The 18,877-nt window shown below is 41.7% G+C and overlaps 1 protein-coding gene across 2 annotated transcripts in view; it reads right to left on the minus strand.

The window, feature by feature from the left end:
• LOC126088586 (intraflagellar transport protein 74 homolog) overlaps positions 1-18,877 on the minus strand; it is a 214,055-nt gene that overhangs the window by 127,610 nt on the left and 67,568 nt on the right. For both annotated transcript variants that reach the window (XM_049906789.1, XM_049906788.1), the window contains exons 4-6: positions 6,138-6,334; positions 5,849-6,025; positions 5,196-5,423 (exon numbers count right to left, since the gene is read on the minus strand). In XM_049906789.1, the coding sequence (XP_049762746.1) occupies positions 5,196-5,423; positions 5,849-6,025; positions 6,138-6,334 (602 nt within the window). The remainder of the gene's footprint in view (positions 1-5,195; positions 5,424-5,848; positions 6,026-6,137; positions 6,335-18,877) is intronic.

The raw sequence follows: 18,877 nt of genomic DNA on the forward strand, positions 1-18,877 counted from the left end.
TCTTTTTGTTGTGCCTATCTGCGACTCAGCATCTCCACTATATGGCGAGTAACAACTTTCCTTTTCATAATATTGTTGAATAGTATCATGGTTCATTCTTAGACTGCTCCCAGCCTCCAGTTGTTACAATCAAAGATTTGTTGAAGCAGTTGGCAGCTATTGTATTGTCAGCCTGCATTTCCACTGACCATTCCTACATTTACCACATTCATTATATATTAGTGCGAGATCCTGGATATTTTAAAGATTTCCAGTTGTTAGCCTGCATGCCCCTGCCACTGCCTCCATTGTAACACAAAGGTGTAAGGGGGGCATGTCCAACATGGCCTCGTAGATCCACATTTCAGCCATGAGGCAAAAGTTTTTTATCTGTCAGAAGGCAGCATATGAGTCGTATCACAAGAAGATCGCTCAGTTAGAGGGACTGTTAAGAGGCTGCAAATTCATGTGTACTAATGGACAGTGTCATCAGTCATATGCTTCCTCAGTAGTTAGGGACATGGTTTTAGTGCACGCTTTTGATGAAACATTGAAACACGATCTCCTTAAACTCAATGATCCATCACTTGATGTGTGTCTCTCAGTTATTTGTGCATATGAAAGTTCCTCTGCTCTTCAGTGTCACTGCAGGATCCTGCCTTCATCTTTGCTTCCAAGTCCGCCTGTGGACCCCAATGGCCATGCCACAAGCAGGATGGGGTGCCCTCAACAGGCTGCCAACAGAAGCCCCATACATCATGCGTGCAATGTTTCATACAACAACCACACCAGAAAAGTAATTTTTGATGTGTGAGATGTAGCAAAACAGGACATAAAGCAGAGGTCTGCTGTTCCTCCTCACACATGAATGTGGATTATACTCAGCTTGTACTGGCCCAGAACCAGGCAGAGTTTGAGGATCCATATGTAGCAAACCTCCAATCCGTCCTTGCCCCTTCGGCCAAGCACATGACATTGGGGGTTCAAATTGATGGAGTGGCAGTGTTCTTACTAGCTGACACCAGTTCAGCCCCACAATAATTGACTGGAACACATACGAGAGCTATCCACAAAGTACATTACGTTTTGGAATTAAAAATAAATAAAGTATTGGAAATTTTTTTAAATTATATACAGATGAAAGCCACACTTAAATACTACTTTTCTACTTAGTTGCCATTTAAATTAAGGCACTTATCATAGCGATGGACGAGCTTGGAAATTCCTTCGTCGTAAAATTCGGCCACCTGCGCCTTCAACCACGTGGTTACCTCTTCTTGAAGCTGTGCGTCGTCATCAAAATGCTGCATAGCCAACCACTTCTTCATTGCTGGGAATAAGTGGAAGTTGCTCGGTGCCAGGTCGGGACTGTATGGCGGATGAGGAAACAACTCCCACTTAAAAGATTCGAGAACTTCATGAGTGGCATTTGCCGTGTGGGCCCGGGCGTTGTCGCGAATCAGCAAGATCTTTGAGCCTAACGTTCCCCTGTGCTTGTTTTGTATTGCTCTTCTGAGGCTGTGCAGATTTTGGCAATACCTTTGAGAGTTTATTGTAGTGCCTCTTTCCAGGAAATCCACAAAAATTACACCTTTTCTGTCCCAAAAGAGGTAACCATGTGGTTGAAGGTGCAGGCAGCCGAATTTTACGACAAAGGAATTTCCAAGCTCGTCCATCACTACGATAAGTGCCTTAATTTAAATGGCAACTATGTAGAAAAGTAGTATTTAAGTGTGGCTTTGATCTGTATATAATAAAAAAATTTCCAATACTTTATTTATTTTTAATTCCAAAACGTAATGTACTTTGTGGCTAGCCCTCGTACAAATAGGTGGAGACGCCACTCTTGCATCATTCTGAGGAGTTTCTGCAATGATGTAATGTCTGTGACAGGTTTTTTCCATGAATATCTGTGTTCTAAAGACAAAGCAGTTATGGATCACATTCTGGTTGTCACTACCCTGGGCACCTGTAATTTTCTGGATACGGATCTCTTTCATGCCCTGAGTTTAGAGATACATGCCACAGCACCAACAGTGCATTCAGTGGATAGATCACCACAGGTACAACTTATCATCAAAGGCTCCCCATGATTTCCCAAATAAGACAGGGATAAACGACTCTGAGTCACACATTACCATGTTACCACACGCCATTCACAAGTTTTGTACAGCCTGTAATGTTCCATTCGCTCTGCAGGACAGGTTCCACAGTGAACTTCAACACCTGCAAGAGGACGGGATTCTGTCCCCAGTGCCCAACAGTAGATGAGTGCATCTATTGTCTTAATCAAGAAACCCAATTGGATGATCCACATTCTGTGGGGACTTTAAAGCCACCACAATGCATAAGTGGTCATCGACTCATATCCAATCCTAAACAGTTGAAGATATTATGACTTGTCTTGCTAGAGGTAGTGTGTTTGCCAAGACTAACTTAAAGGATGCCTATTTGTAGCTCCTCCTTGACAATGACTCTAAGAACTTAGTAGTGATCAATATGCTGTTTGAACTTTTCCGATGTAATTGATTGCCTTTTGGCATGTCCAGTGTACGGGCTGTATTTTAAAGATATTTTGAACAGTTAATCAGACAAGTTCCTGGCACAGCCAACTACCTGGATGATATTTCAGAAAGTGAATTTACATTGCAACTTGGACAATCATGAATTCTTTGTAAGGCAAGTGGAGTACTTGGAACATACAATCAGGGCTTCATGTTTTATATGCCCCAACCCAACTTTCGTGGAGGCAGTCCAAAAGCTGAAGTTGGTCGTGGGTCAAATCAATTGCTACTGCTTCTTCTACCCCTAGGCTGCAGCCATAGCGGAACAGTTATTTCAGTTCTTACGAAAAGAATAACATGGAAATGGACAGACCAATGTGATCGAGCCTTCTCCAGTTGGAAACAGGCTCTTCTCAAACCTAGCTGTCTAATAGCATATGATCCAGCAAAGCCACTGGTCCCTGCAGCTCTGACGCATCTGATTATGGGATGGGCAAGGTGATCTCACACATGGTGAACGAGGTTGAACATCTTTGTTTCCATAACTTTGAATCACACACAGAAAAACTACAGCCAGTTCATAATCCTCACTCCTTTCACTCCTGCACTCATCAACAGCTCTTCCCACCAAGACTGCTTGATGCTTACACTGCTGGGCCCTCTTTTCATCAAGTTACTCATACGATATCCAGTTTCGTTTGACAATGCACCATGCTAATACAGATCTTCCCACCTGTTTCCTGTAGGATCAGATCCTACCTTTGACGAAGACCCCAAGGAGTGCTTCCACCTGGATGTCACAGAGGAGGAAGCCATCAACCACCTCCCTCTAGATACCAACAGCATGAAGCACCACACAGCACAGGACCCAGTCCTTGGCAAGGTCTTCAGATGCATGCAGTATGGGTATCCAGCCAACAGAAAGCAACTACAGAACCCAGAACTTCAGGCCTTCTGGGATCGTCACTATGATCTCTCAACATTACAAGGGGTTGTACTGCTCCAAGGGGAAAATAGGCAAACATGTGTCATATCTCCAGCTTGCTCCAACGGAAGGCCCTAGAATTCCTCCACATGGGACATTGGGAGGTGGCGCTCACAAAACAGCTGGATACACATCACACATACTGGCAGGGAATGGGGACAGCCATCACAAACATAGTTTCTGCTTATTCAACTTGCCACTCCAAGCAAGAAGCCCTGCCCATAAGTGTTTCCAATGGCCATCCAGTATTCATCTGGATTTCACTGGCCCCTTTCTGGGGACCTCTTGGCTCACTGTGTTATACACAGGCTCTGGATATCCATTTGTCTCAAAGAATGCCTTCCATCACTTCCACTGCCGCTATCCAGACTTTAAAACCAGGATATTTTCCTTAGAGGGTCTCCTGGAACTATAGTAACAGATAGTGGTCCCCAATTTACATCCACAGAGTTCCAGGAATTTTGTAAAGTTAACACAATCACGTTAGTCCATATAGCCCTGTAACCCCCCTCCCCAGCTTCAAACAGCCTGGTGGAATGATTGTTTTGTGAGAACCTTCAAAACTCAATGTACAAACTCTGCTGATGCACATTCCCTTTTTCTATCCCCTTAATGGGGACACTCTCAAGAGGGGGTGTCACTCACTGAGAAACTACAAAACTGCATGGATGCCCATTACTCTCCCAACTACCGATCATGCTCCTGATGCTCCTGTACATACATGTTATAGCACCACTTACTGTACTGAAGAAGAAGATTTTGTAATGATGAAAACATAGTTTTGAAGATGGCAACAGCAAACTGCTGACACCAGTAATGTATAAGAATAAATGAGTTTAGTGATCTTAGCAACTGAAAATTTACTCAGTGTTCAAGTTATAATGAAATAATCAGACAAAAAGAAATGTAATAAGGTATCAATTGCAGTACAACACACAAGGAAACTAAGTAAAATGTTGTGTCAGTCAAGGTACCTTTCTGATGGTCTTACACTTTCTGTCACACAAATGGGCTAATACCCTGGAGAAATCTGTTAGATCAAGACTATTTTCCTATGCAGAAGAAAGTTATAATACTCATTTTTGGTGTATGACATACAAATTCTAGTAAAAAATGAATCAATGAATGCAAAATACTTAGCATTCTCAGGTTCTAGTATATACCAAAGTGTATGTCCCATATATGAAACTTAGGCCAGGGTCCACACATACAAAACCAGAAACAGAAATTTGATGAATATCCCTTTGAAAAACCATTAAAATTTTACATGAATTGGCTATGTGTTTCAAAACAAAGTAGGCCTACCACAAAATATAAATGGGCTAACAGACAATAAATTTAAAATGGTAATACAGAGAAAAGCCATGTATAATGTTGAGGAGTTCATAGGTGATATTGCAAATTTTCTAATAATTTCTAAATTATGTAACATAATGTTTTATAATGCGAGTATTGTGATATTTAAGTGTAAATTGTTATATGTAATTAATATGCATAAGTTAATTATATAAATATGTGATCAAATTGAGATATTAAAATATATAACTTGTACTCTGAATCTGTTTCATGCAACAGGAAACTAAGGATTAATGGATCTGATTTGTTTTTTTTGTCAGGCCATGGTTTATACTCTGTCTCTGACAAACCGTTATTGCATTATTTAAAGAATAAAAAAATGTCTTGTCTATGTTTGTATCAGTCTCACGCCACAGACACTACTGTCATACCTGCTCCAGTTGGGTCAGTTCCTCTTGCTTTTTGGAAATTAGTTCCTTCATCTGTGACATCTGCCTTTCCATGGTTGCTATTTCTGAATTATCATCCTTTACCCTCTGCAGCAACTGTTCTCTTTCATTAGCTGGAGTGGACCTCATCCTCTCTTCCTGTAATAACTGATCTCGCTTTTCTTGTGCTTCCAACAATTTGTGGTGCAGACGAACTGCCTCTTGCTTTACCTAATGATATAATGATGAGCATAGTGTTTCATACTTAACAAACATGCTCATTCTATTTTAGATATACAAACTATTAAATTCTTTGTTTACTTATTTATTTCTGTAATGATAAAAGTGTGTGACACAAAATATTAAAAAATGGGAAATGGAATATAATCTTTGCTGCTACATGATATGAAATTAATAAAATGTGTTAAAACATAAATACCTAAATGAATTCAATGAGCTCCTGTCATTTTAGTAACTAGAGCTTTATCCGTTACTTAGGACAAAATTACTACATATGCATGAGCCCAAAAGTTATAAAGATTAACTGAAGGAAGATAAATCTACAAGAACTCTGAAATTCTGCAAGTGGAATGTGTGTATATGCATTTAAAGAGAAATATTTTTAATGAGCAGGTGCACATACAAAGGAGTAGCACCTCTGAAACTGATATCTGGTCTTCAAAATTCGTTTTTTGAACAGTAAGTGTATCAAGCTGTTGCTGTAGCTCTTCCATCTGCCTCTGCAGCTCATTGTTCGTTTTCTGTAGCACAGCATAATGCTCACGCAATGGAGGACTCATCTGGGCAAGTAGATTATCAGCCATATGACGCTCCTGAAAAAAGTGCAGGCAAGAAACCTTCTGTGAGTAATCCAAAAACATAAATGGTTCAATAAATAGTGCAACAAAAGAAATCTAGAAACCTGAGATCTACAATCATTACTACCTGCTCAATTTCGATTTCAATTTGCTGAATTTGTGATTCCTTTTGCCTTCTCTGAGCAAAAAGTTGCTCTAGAAAATTTGATTCCTTTGCATTTCTATGCTCCATTTCAAGTCTCTCATTATCTATCTCTCTTTTCTCAGTATCTGTGCTTATTTTGTCAAAAACCAAATTATAGTCAGCTAACTTGCCTTGTAGATCTGAAAATAATATTCCCTTTAATATCATATTCCCAGTAGATTCTGGCAGTCTAATTTACAATATTTTATTGAGAGAGAAGGGGGGGAGGAGAGAAGTTACAAGACTACAACAAAGACTGTTAACAGTCCTTCAAGACATTGCAGCATGACTGAGTATTATACAAGCAACAAATAATCATTGTGCTAGTCACCTACAAAATAATGCAATGGTAATGTGAACAAATTTAATATGGCAATCCTGGTTAACTACAGCAATATTTCAAACATATATTATGCATAGAAAACAAAAACATACAAAAGCAAAAATAGAGTCTTTGATCACAGATCAGGACCCAGCATCTGAGTGCTAAAGATGTAGAGTATAAAGTCTTGCTGTATGAGGAGGCCAATAATATTCCCAGCTGAACCACAGACCTCCTCAAAGTTAGTAAATGTCATTAAAAGCTTCTGCTTTTTCTTCTTCTTGTTTTCACTTATAAAAAGCATGTTAAGGAAACTCAAAAATTTCTCAACCTGAAACAGAGATACTGTTGATCATTTTTTTTCCTTTTCTGCATACAAACCATGTATTACCATATGTCAAATTTCTACTCAATCTGTGGGAGAGCTTTTTTTTTATTTATATTACAGTAGCTTTGTTATGTGTTCCAATGGATGAAGTGGAATACTGTGCTTTAATTAACTTCTACATTTTTGACATGTGATCACCAACGCAAAGTCATCATCCAAAACTAGAAAGATTTACAAGTTGGCAGCTTCTTACTTATCTAATAGGAACTGGCAGCTAATTCAAATACCACAAAATTTCTTTTGAAGCAGGGAGAATGGCACTTTTTTTGTTGATTTGTCTAAGTGCTGGCACCACTTCAATCTGTTATCGATTTGAATGTATAGCAACTTTGCACACACAGTTTCATGTAGTGTGTGCCCTATTATTTTTACTTTCAGTGCCAGTAATTGAGATTTTTTCCTGAATTGCATTACATTATTTTTGTAAGATTCAGAGATATACTACTTGGTGTGAATCTGCTGTTGGCCTCTTCCGCTATTCTCCTGGCTGTGACTGGTGTGGATGTATTTGAGGCCTTAATCAGTATATGTATCATCTGCAAAAATCATTTACGTACGTACTTAACAGGAGGGGGTCAAGTGTCAAATCTTACGTGACTCCATATTTAATTTTTTTGAATTGTAAATTTAGTTTTACTCCGTGGACATAATTTGTGAATGTAACACCCTATTTTATGATCTCGAACTGTAACTTCATCCAAGTAAAGGGGATGTCATTAACATCATTACATTTTAATTTCATTGTAGCATTTAATATCACTCTGAACCATGAGAGCTAAAATGTAACTGATCCCCAACACATTGCGAATCTTTGTACATGTTACTATGCAGATATTGCAAATAATGTAATAAACAGTGACAACACAGATACTAGAAAGAAACAGATACTAGAAAGAAACAGAAAAACAAAGTACAGTCATGTTCCTCTTCAGTTTATGTTTGTGGAATAACTCCAAATCAAATCATCCATGTTGCATAAATCCTTAAGAAAATGTCATCAGGAATTGACAGTATTTCTGACTGCACCATAGAGCTATGTATTACAAACATTTCACTGCCTCTTGCAGATGTTGTTGTTGTTGTTGTTGTGGCCTTCAGTCCAGAGACTGGTTTGATGCAGCTCTCCATGAGACTCTATCCTGTGCAAGCTTCTTCATCTCCCAGTACCTACTGCAACCTACATCCTTCTGAATCTGTTTAGTGTATTCATCTCTAGGTCTCCCTCTACGATTTTTACCCTCCATGCTGCCCTCCAATACTAAACTGGCGATCCCTTGATGCCTCAGAATATGCCCTACCAACCAATCCCTTCTTCTAGTCAAGTTGTGCCAAAAGTTCTCTTCTCTCCAATTCTATTCAATACCTCCTCATTAGTTATGTGATCCACCCATCTAATCTTCAGCATTCTTCTGTAACACCACAATTTCAAAAGCTTCTGTTCTCTTCTTGTATAAACTATTTATCGTACACGTTTCACTTCCGTAAAAGGCTATACTCAATACAAATACTTTCAGAAATAACTTTCTGACACTTAAATCTATACTCGATGCAAACAAATTTCCCTTCTTCAGAAACACTTTCCTTGCCATTGCCAGTCTACATTTTATATCCTCTCTATTGTCCTCAAGAACATCACCTTTGTATAGACCCTCTATATACTCCTTCCAGTTTTCTGCTTTCCCTTCTTTGCTTAGAACTGGGTTTCCATCTGAGATCTTGATATTCATACAAGCGGTTCCCTTTTATCCAAAGGTCTCTTTAAATTTCCCTTAGGCAGTATCTATCTTAGCCCTAGTGATATGGGCCTCTACATCCTTAAATTTGTCCTCTAGCCATCCCTGCTTAGCCATTGTGCACTTCCTGTCGATCTCATTTTTGAGACGGTTGTATTCCTTTTTGCCTGTTTCATTTACTGCATTTTTGTATTTTCTCCTTTCATCAATTAAATTCAATATCTCTTCTGTTACCCAAGGATTTCTATCAGCCCTCATCTTTTTACCTACTTGATCCTCTGCCACCTTCACTATTACACCCCTCAAAGCTACCCATTCTTCTTCTACTGTATTTCTTTCCCCCATTCTTATCAATCGTTCCCTAATGCTCTCCCTGAAGCTCTCTACAACCTCTGGTTCTTTCAGTTTATCCAGGGCCCATCTCCTCAAATTACCACGCTATTGCAGTTTCTTCAGTTTTAATCTACAGTTCACAACCAATAGATTGTGGTCAGAGTCCACATCTGCCCATGGAAATGTCTTACAATTTAAAACCTGGTTCATAAACCTCTGTCTTACCATTATATAATCTATCTGAGACCTTCCAGTATCTCCAGGCTTCTACCATGTACACAACCTTCTTTCATGATTCTTGAACCAAGTGTTAGCTATGATTAAGTTATGCTCTGTGCAAAATTCTACCAGGCGGCTTCCTCTTTCATTCCTTACTCCCATTCCATATTCACCTACTACGTTTCCTTCTCTTCCTTTTCCTACTATCGAGTTCCAGTTAACCATGACTATTAAATTTTCGTCTCCCTTCACTATCTGAATAATTTCTTTTATCTCATCATACATTTCATCATTCTCTTCGTCATCTGTGGAGCTAGTTGGCATATAAACTTGTACTACTGTGGTAGGCGTGGGCTTTGTATCTGTCTTGGCCACAATAATGCATTCACTATGTGTTTGTAGTAGCTTACCCACACTCCTATATTTTTATTCATTATTAAACCTAGTCCTGCATTACCCCTATTTGATTTTGTATTTATAACCCTGTATTCACCTGACCAGAAGTCTTGTTCCTCCTGCTACCGAACTTCACTAATTCCCACTATATCTAACTTTAACCTATCCATTTCCCTTTTTAAATCTTCTAACCTACCTGCCTGATTAACGGATCTGACATTCCTCGCTCCGATCTGTAGAACGCCTGATAACAACGTCTTCTTGAGTAGTCCCCACCGGGAAATCCGAATGGGGGACTATTTTACCTCCAGAATATTTTACCCAAGAAGATACCATCATCATTTAACCATACAGTAAAGGTGCATGCCCTCGGGAAAAATTATGACCATAGCTTCCCCTTGCTTTCAGCCGTTCGCAGTACCAGAACAGCAAGGCCGTTTTGGTTAGTGTTACAAAGCCAGATCAGTCAATCATGCAGACGTTTGTCTGGCCTCTCAACAGATAACCCACCATTCCTCCATTGTGGTTGCACCCACGGTACGGCTATCTGTATCGCTGAGGCCATCAAGCCTCCCCACCAACGGCAAGCTCCATGGCTCATTGGGGGGAGGGGAGGGGGGGGGGCTCTTGCAGATATAGTCAATTACTTGCCTCTTCCAGATACAGTCAATTAATTTTTTCTGACAGGCACATTTCCAGGCTGTTTAAAATTTGCTAAGCGGTCCCTATTCGAAGAAAGGAGACAAATCAGTTATATAAAACTATTGACCACTTATCTTATTATCAGGCTTTAATAAAATCATAGAAAAAGTAATGTATAATAGGCTAATGAAATTTTTAGAGAAAAACAAATTTCTCACTGATACTCAGCATGGATTTAGGGAAAATAAATCAACAAGAGGTGTCATCTATGATTTTAAACACAATGCCCTGGAAAAAAAGGACAATAAACAAACTGCCAGTGGCATTTTTTACACTTAAGTAAAGACTTTGACATACTGGACTACTAATAAAATGATTCAAATCATAGTTGACAAACAGGAAATACAAATAAAACATGAACTAAAGAAAAATACTCGGATACATTTCTTAGATGCAGAAATTAAGGGATCCATTCCTAGGCCAATCCTCTTTCTCCTCTATATAAATGATTTAGACCTAAACATTAGGTCACAAACAAATATTTTATTCGCAGATGACACAAGCATCCTTATTACAGTAAACATCCCAAGTCAGCTACAAGCAGCTGTAAATAAAACTACAGCACAACTACATAGATGGTTTGAAGGGAAAAAACTACTGATAAACACAAAAAGAAACAACATTCCTGAACTTCTGTTTAAAAGGTGATGCATGCAACACCAGTGTGACAATAAAATCTGACAAAATTTTATGTTTTCTGGAAACAAAAAATTTTAGACATATGGCTTCAAAATAATTTCAAAGGCATACACATACAAACACTATATAAAACGTGTTATAGTCTACAATATTAGAGAAGGAAAGTTGCTACTCACCGTATGCTGAGTCACAATAGGCACAACAAAAAGATTCTCACAATTATAGCTTCCGGCCATTAAGGTCTTTTTCAACAATAGACACACAGACACACACATACACATACACACACACACACAAAAGAAAAAAAAACTAACCACACACACACAAACTTGCAGACATGACTGCAGTCTCCGGCAACTGAAACCACACTGCAAGCAGCATCTCTGCTATATGGTGAGCAGCAACTTTCCTTCTCTAATATTCTTACATTCCTTCCTGGATTTTCCATTGCTTGATGTTATAGTCTACAGTTACTCTCTATTAAAGCAGGATTTAGCACTGTCTGAATTGCATATGTTGCTCAATTCCATAGGATCCTACTGTACGGATTTATATTCTTGGATAGTACCACCTAGTTCACTGATTTTACTAACCCAGAAAAGAACTCTAAGAGCAATGTAACATGCTTGAAAATAGATTCTTGAAAACCCCGACTTCAAAACTAGTCAAGCCTCCTGCTTCCCTGTATGTAGATCCTAAAAATCTGTAAGTATGTTAGAAAGAACTTACAAGAAGTAAACAAAAATTTTAATATCCATGAACATATTATAACACAAAAGGAAAAGCTTCCATGTCCAGTCAGTAAGGACATCAGCCTACAAAACTTCCACAATATACAGTTGTATACAAATTTACAACAGGCTTCCACATAAGGTAAAAATGATATCATCACTCACACTCTTTTGTAAAACTTTAAGGGCATTCCTATTACAAGGGCTGTTTTTTAAGTAAGGGCCATTCGCGCGTATAGTCCCGTAGTTCGCGCGGATGCCGCAACAAGCCACTGCGCCACTTGCCGGCATCCTTCCCGTTCACACTGATGCAAGTTGCAGCTCTGTAGCTGACGTGTATGCATCGCTGTGCTACTTTATAATGTTTATGATTATTGAATTGCCCGCTGCATGTGAGATACGGTCAGTGATACATTTTTTGACCACGAGAGGCCTATCAGCTGCAGAAATTCATCGTCAGTTAACAGAAGTTTATGGCTTGAATGCAATGAGTGAAGGTAAAGTGCGTCAATGGGTTAGAGAGTTTAAAAATGGCCGTCAAAACGTCCATGACGAAGAACGCTCAGGCCGGCCCTCTGTGATCACTGATGATTTGGTGGCTGCATTTGAAACAAAGATTCGTGAGGACAGAAGATTCACAATTTCCACTCTTTCTTTGGAATTTCCACAAGTTTCAAGATCGGTTTTGTACAAAATTGTGTCAGAAAACCTAAACTTTAAGAAACTGTGTTCTCGGTGGGTACCCAGACTCCTCACAGAGGATCACAAAGGGAAGAGATTTGCCACTTCATTGGACTTTTTGATTTGTTACGAGGAAGCGACACACAACCTCACCCATCAAGGTCAAAGCCAAACAGACGCTGTCAAAGCGCAAGATTATGGCAGCTGTGTTCTGGGACTAGCGCGGTGTTTTGCTAGTGGACTTTATGCCACGAGGAACGACAATCAACTCAGATCCCAACTGTGCAACTCTAAAGAAGCTCTGCAGAGCAATTCAATCCAAAAGGCGTGGCATGCTGACAAAAGCAGTTTTGCTCCTGCACGATAACGCTAGGCCTCACACCTCTCAAAATACTCGGGATTTGATTGATTCTTTTGGCTGGGAAGTTTTGGACCATGCACCATACAGCCCCGACCTTGCTCCTAGCGATTTTCATCTTATGTGCATGAGCTTTTCTCATCAAAAATTGAAAACTTAATAAAGCACGGAATAATGTAGGTAGAGTGGTAAAAATTGACATACATGCTTGGAACGACATGTTTTATATATATATATATATATATATATATATATATATATATATATATATACCTAAAAACAAAGATGATGTGACTTACCAAATGAAAGTGCTGGCAGGTCGACAGACACACAAACGAACACAAACATACACACAAAATTCAAGCTTTCGCAACAAACTGTTGCCTCATCAGGAAAGAGGGAAGGAGAGGGAAAGACGAAAGGATGTGGGTTTTAAGGGAGAGGGTAAGGAGTCATTCCAGTCCCGGGAGCGGAAAAACTTACCTCAGGGGGAAAAAAGGACGGGTATACACTCGCACACACACACATATCCATCCACACATATACAGACACAAGCAGACATATTTAAAGACCAAGAGAAACTCTTGGTCTTTAAATATGTCTGCTTGTGTCTGTATATGTGTGGATGGATATGTGTGTGTGTGCGAGTGTATACCCGTCCTTTTTTCCCCCTAAGGTAAGTTTTTCCGCTCCCGGGACTGGAATGACTCCTTACCCTCTCCCTTAAAACCCACATCCTTTCGTCTTTCCCTCTCCTTCCCTCTTTCCTGATGAGGCAACAGTTTGTTGCGAAAGCTTGAATTTTGTGTGTATGTTTGTGTTCGTTTGTGTGTCTGTCGACCTGCCAGCACTTTCATTTGGTAAGTCACATCATCTTTGTTTTTAGGTATATTTTTCCTTCGTGGAATGTTTCCTTCTATTATAACTATATATATATATATATGTCTGCTTGTGTCTGTATATGTGTGGATGGATATGTGTGTGTGCGCGAGTGTATACCCGTCCTTTTTTCCCCCTAGGGTAAGTCTTTCCGCTCCCGGGACTGGAATGACTCCTTACCATCTCCCTTAAAACCCACATCCTGTCTTTCCCTCTCCTTCCCTCTTTCCTGATGAGGCAACAGTTTGTTGCGAAAGCTTGAATTTTGTGTGTATGTTTGTGTTCGTTTGTGTGTCTGTCGACCTACCAGCACTTTCATTTGGTAAGTCACATCATCTTTGTTTATATATATATATAATAGAAGGAAACATTCCACGTGGGAAAAAATGTATCTAAAAACAAAGATGATGTGACTTACCAAACGAAAGCGCTGGCACGTCGATAGACACACAAACATACACACAAAATTCTAGCTTTCGCAACCAACGGTTGCCTCGTCAGGAAAGAGGGAAGGAGAAGGAAAGACAAAAGGATTTGGGTTTTAAGGGAGAGGGTAAGGAGTCATTCCAATCCTGAGAGCGGAAAGACTTACCTTAGGGGGAAAAAAGGACGGGTATACACTCGCACACACACACATATCCATCCACACATATACAGACACAAGCAGACATATACACAGGCCAAGAGTTTGGGCAGAGATGTCAGTCGAGGCAGAAGTGCAGAGGCAAAGATGTTGTTGAATGACAGGTGAGGTATGAGTGGCGGCAACTTGAAATTAGCGGAGATTGAGGCCTGGTGGATAACGGGAAGAGAGGATATATTGAAGAGCAAGTTCCCATCTCCGGAGTTCGGATAGGTTGGTGTTAGTGGGAAGTATCCAGATAACCCGGACGGCGTAACACTGTGCCAAGATGTGCTGGCCGTGCACCAAGGCATGTTTAGCCACAGGGTGATCCTCATTACCAACAAACACTGTCTGCCTGTGTTCATTCATGCGAATGGACAGTTTGTTGCTGGTCATTCCCACATAGAATGCGTCACAGTGTAGGCAGGTCAGTTGGTAGATCCCGTGGGTGCTTTCACATGTGGCTCTGCCTTTGATCGTGTACACCTTCCGGGTTACAGGACTGGAGTAGGTGGTGGTGGGAGGGTGCATGGACAGGTTTTACACCGGGGACGGTTACAAGGGTAGGAGCCAGAGGGTAGAGAAGGTGGTTTGGGGATTTCATAGGGATGAACTAAGAGGTTACGAAGGTTAGGTGGATGGCGGAAAGACACTCTTGGTGGAGTGGGGAGGATTTCATGAAGAATGGATCTCATTTCAGGGCAGGATTTGAGGAAGTCGTATCCCTGCTGGAGAGCCACATTCAGAGTCTGATCCAGTCCCGGAAAGTATCCTGTCACCAGTGGGGCACTTTTGTGGTTCTTCTGTGGGAGGTTCTGGGTTTGAGAGGATGAGGAAGTGGCTCTAGTTATTTGCTTCTGTACCAGGTCGGGAGGGTAGTTGCGGGATGCGAAAGCTGTTGTCAGGTTGTTGGTGTAATGGTTCAGGGATTCCGGACTGGAGCAGATTTGTTTGCCACGAGGACCTAGGCTGTAGGGAAGGGATCGTTTGATGTGGAATGGGTGGCAGCTGTCATAATGGAGGTACTGTTGCTCGTTGGTGGGTTTGATGTGGACGGACGTGTGAAGCTGGCCATTGGACAGGTGGAGGTCAACATCAAGGAAAGTGGCATGGGATTTGGAGTAGGACCAGGTGAATCTGATGGAACCAAAGGAGTTGAGGTTGGAGAGGAAATTCTGGAGTTCTTCTTCACTGTGAGTCCAGATCATGAAGATGTAATCAATAAATCTGTACCAAACTTTGGGTTGGCAGGCCTGGGTAACCAAGAAGGCTTCCTCTAAGCGACCTATGAATAGGTTGGCGTACGAAGGGGCCATCCTGGTACCCATGGCTGTTCCCTTTAATTGTTGGTATGTCTGGTCTTCAAAAGTGAAGAAGTTGTGGGTCAGGATGAAGCTGGCTAAGGTAATGAGGAAAGAGGTTTTAGGTAGGGTGGCAGGTGATCGGCGTGAAAGGAAGTGCTCCATCACTACGAGGCCCTGGTCGTGCTGGATATTTGTGTATAAGGAAGTGGCATCAATGGTTACAAGGATGGTTTCCGGGGCTAACGGACTGGGTAAGGATTCCAGGCGTTCGAGAAAGTGTTTGGTGTCTTTGATGAAGGATGGGAGACTGCATGTAATGGGTTGAAGGTGTTGATCTACGTAGGCAGAGATACGTTCTGTGGGGGCTTGGTAACCAGCTACAATGGGGCGGCCGGGATGATTGGGTTTGTGAATTTTAGGAAGAAGGTAGAAGGTAGGGGTGCGGGGTGTCGGTGGGGTCAGGAGGTTGATGGAGTCAGGTGAAAGGTTTTGCAGGGGGCCTAAGGTTCTGAGAATTCCTTAAAGCTCCGCCTGGACATCAGGAATGGGATTACCTTGGCAAACTTTGTAAGTAGTGTTGTCTGAAGGCTGACGCAGTCCCTCAGCCACATACTCCCAACGATCAAGTACCACAGTCGTGGAACCCTTGTCCGCCGGAAGAATGACGATGGACCGGTCAGCCTTCAGATCACGGATAGCCTGGGCTTCAGCAGTGGTGATGTTGGGAATAGGATTAAGGTTTTTTAAGAAGGATTGAGAGGCAAGGCTGGAAGTCAGAAATTCCTGGAAGGTTTGGAGAGGGTGATTTTGAGGAAGAGGAGGTGGATCCCACTGTGACAGAGGACGGAACTGTTCCAGGCAGGGTTCAATTTGGATAGTGTCTTGGGGAGTTGGATCATTAGGGGTAGGATTAGGATCATTTTTCTTCGTGGCAAAGTGATACTTCCAGCAGAGAGTACGAGTGTAGGACAGTAAATCTTTGACGAGGGCTGTTTGGTTGAATTTGGGAGTGGGGCTGAATGTGAGGCCTTTGGATAGGACAAAGGTTTTGGATTGGGAGAGAGGTTTGGAGGAAAGGTTAACTACTGAATTAGGGTGTTGTGGTACCAGATTGTGTTGATTGGAATTTTGAGGTTTTGGAGGGAGTGGAGCTGGAAGTGGGAGATTGAGTAGATGGGAGAGACTGGGTTTGTGTGCAATGAGAGGAGGTTGAGGTTTGCTGGAAAGGTTGTGAAGGGTGAGTGAGTTGCCTTTCCAGAGATGGGAAACCAGGAGATTGGATAGTTTTTTGAGGTGAAGAGTGGCATGCTGTTCTAATTTGTGGTTGGCCTGTAGGAGGATGCTCTGAATAGCCAGTGTGGATGTGGGAGAGGAAAGATTGAGTACTTTTATTAAGGATAGGAGTTGACGGGTGTGTTCATTGGCTGAGTTGGTGTGTAGGTGAAGGATTAGGTGGGTGAGGGCAATGGATTGTTCAGTTTGAAACTGGTATAGGGACTGATGGAAAGACGGGTTGCAGCCAGAGATGGGAACTTTAAGTGTGAGGCCTTTGGGGGTAATGCCAAATGTCAGACAAGCCTGAGAAAATAAAATATGCGAGCGTAATCTGGCTAGGGTGAAGGCATGTTTGCGGAGGGAATATAAATAAAACTTAATGGGGTCGTTGTGGGGGTGTTGTGAGGGTGACATGGTATTAGAAGGTGGAAAGTGTAACATGAGGTTGAAATGAAAATGAAGATAACTGGAGAAAGTAACTGGAGATCTGTTGTGAAAAAAGGCGAAAAAGTGTTGGTTAAAGCTGGGCTATGTTGATCCTGTGGTGAACTTGGGTTGGTAGACAACGATGTGCACAAAGGTTAGGTGGTTGTGTTGCCGCCAAAACACGTTAAAGGATGGAGAAATTCGGGAAAATTTCGAAAAAACTGCGTGTAAATGTATTAAAAGGAGTGGTTTTGTGGTGGCAGATTATGAAAATGAGGCTAACAATTGTCTGGCGAAGAAATAATGACGTTAAAACCCGTGGGAAGCGGCTAAAAATTATCAGTGATGTGCGAAAAACGGAAATGGAAATAAAGCGAAAGTTATCAGAACTAGACGAATGGTTGTTTAATAGGTGAAAGGAACTGTTTGTGGACTAGAAACGGTGGATTTTATAGCAGCGGTAGTGTTGAAAGCGGAAAAGGGTTCCACGACCGTGGTACTTAATCGTTGGGAGTATGTGGCTGAGGGACTGCGTCAGCTTTCAGACAACACTACTTACAAAGTTTGCCAAGGTAATCCCATTCCTGATGTCCAGGCGGAGCTTCAAGGAATTCTCAGAATCTTAGGCCCCCTACAAAACCTTTCACCTGACTCCATCAACCTCCTGACCCCACCGACACCCCGCACCCCTACCTTCTACCTTCTTCCTAAAATTCACAAACCCAATCATCCCGGCCGCCCCATTGTAGCTGGTTACCAAGCCCCCACAGAACGTATCTCTGCCTACGTAGATCAACACCTTCAACCCATTACATGCAGTCTCCCATCCTTCATCAAAGACACCAAACACTTTCTCGAACGCCTGGAATCCTTACCCAGTCCGTTACCCCCGGAAACCATCCTTGTAACCATTGATGCCACTTCCTTATACACAAATATCCAGCACGTCCAGGGCCTCGCTGTGATGGAGCACTTCCTTTCACGCCGATCACCTGCCACCCAACCTAAAACCTCTTTCCTCATTACCTTAGCCAGCTTCATCCTGACCCACAACTTCTTCACTTTTGAAGACCAGACATACCAACAATTAAAGGGAACAGCCATGGGTACCAGGATGGCCCCTTCGTATGTCAACTTATTCATGGGTCGCTTAGAGGAAGCCTTCTTGGTTACCCAGGCCTGCCAACCCAAAGTTTGGTACAGATTTATTGATTACATCTTCATGATCTGGACTCACAGTGAAGAAGAACTCCAGAATTTCCTCTCCAACCTCAACTCCTTTGGTTCCATCAGATTCACCTGGTCCTACTCCAAATCCCATGCCACTTTCCTTGATGTTGACCTCCACCTGTCCAATGGCCAGCTTCACACGTCCGTCCACATCAAACCCACCAACGAGCAACAGTACCTCCATTATGACAGCTGCCACCCATTCCACATCAAACGGTCCCTTCCCTACAGCCTAGGTCCTCGTGGCAAACAAATCTGCTCCAGTCCGGAATCCCTGAACCATTACACCAACAACCTGACAACAGCTTTTGCATCCCGCAACTACCCTCCCGACCTGGTACAGAAGCAAATAACTAGAGCCACTTCCTCATCCTCTCAAACCCAGAACCTCCCACAGAAGAACCACAAAAGTGCCCCACTGGTGACAGGATACTTTCCGGGA

The sequence above is a fragment of the Schistocerca cancellata genome, chromosome 6 (genome assembly GCF_023864275.1).
Source record: "Schistocerca cancellata isolate TAMUIC-IGC-003103 chromosome 6, iqSchCanc2.1, whole genome shotgun sequence".
NCBI classification, from domain to species: Eukaryota; Metazoa; Arthropoda; class Insecta; order Orthoptera; family Acrididae; genus Schistocerca; species Schistocerca cancellata.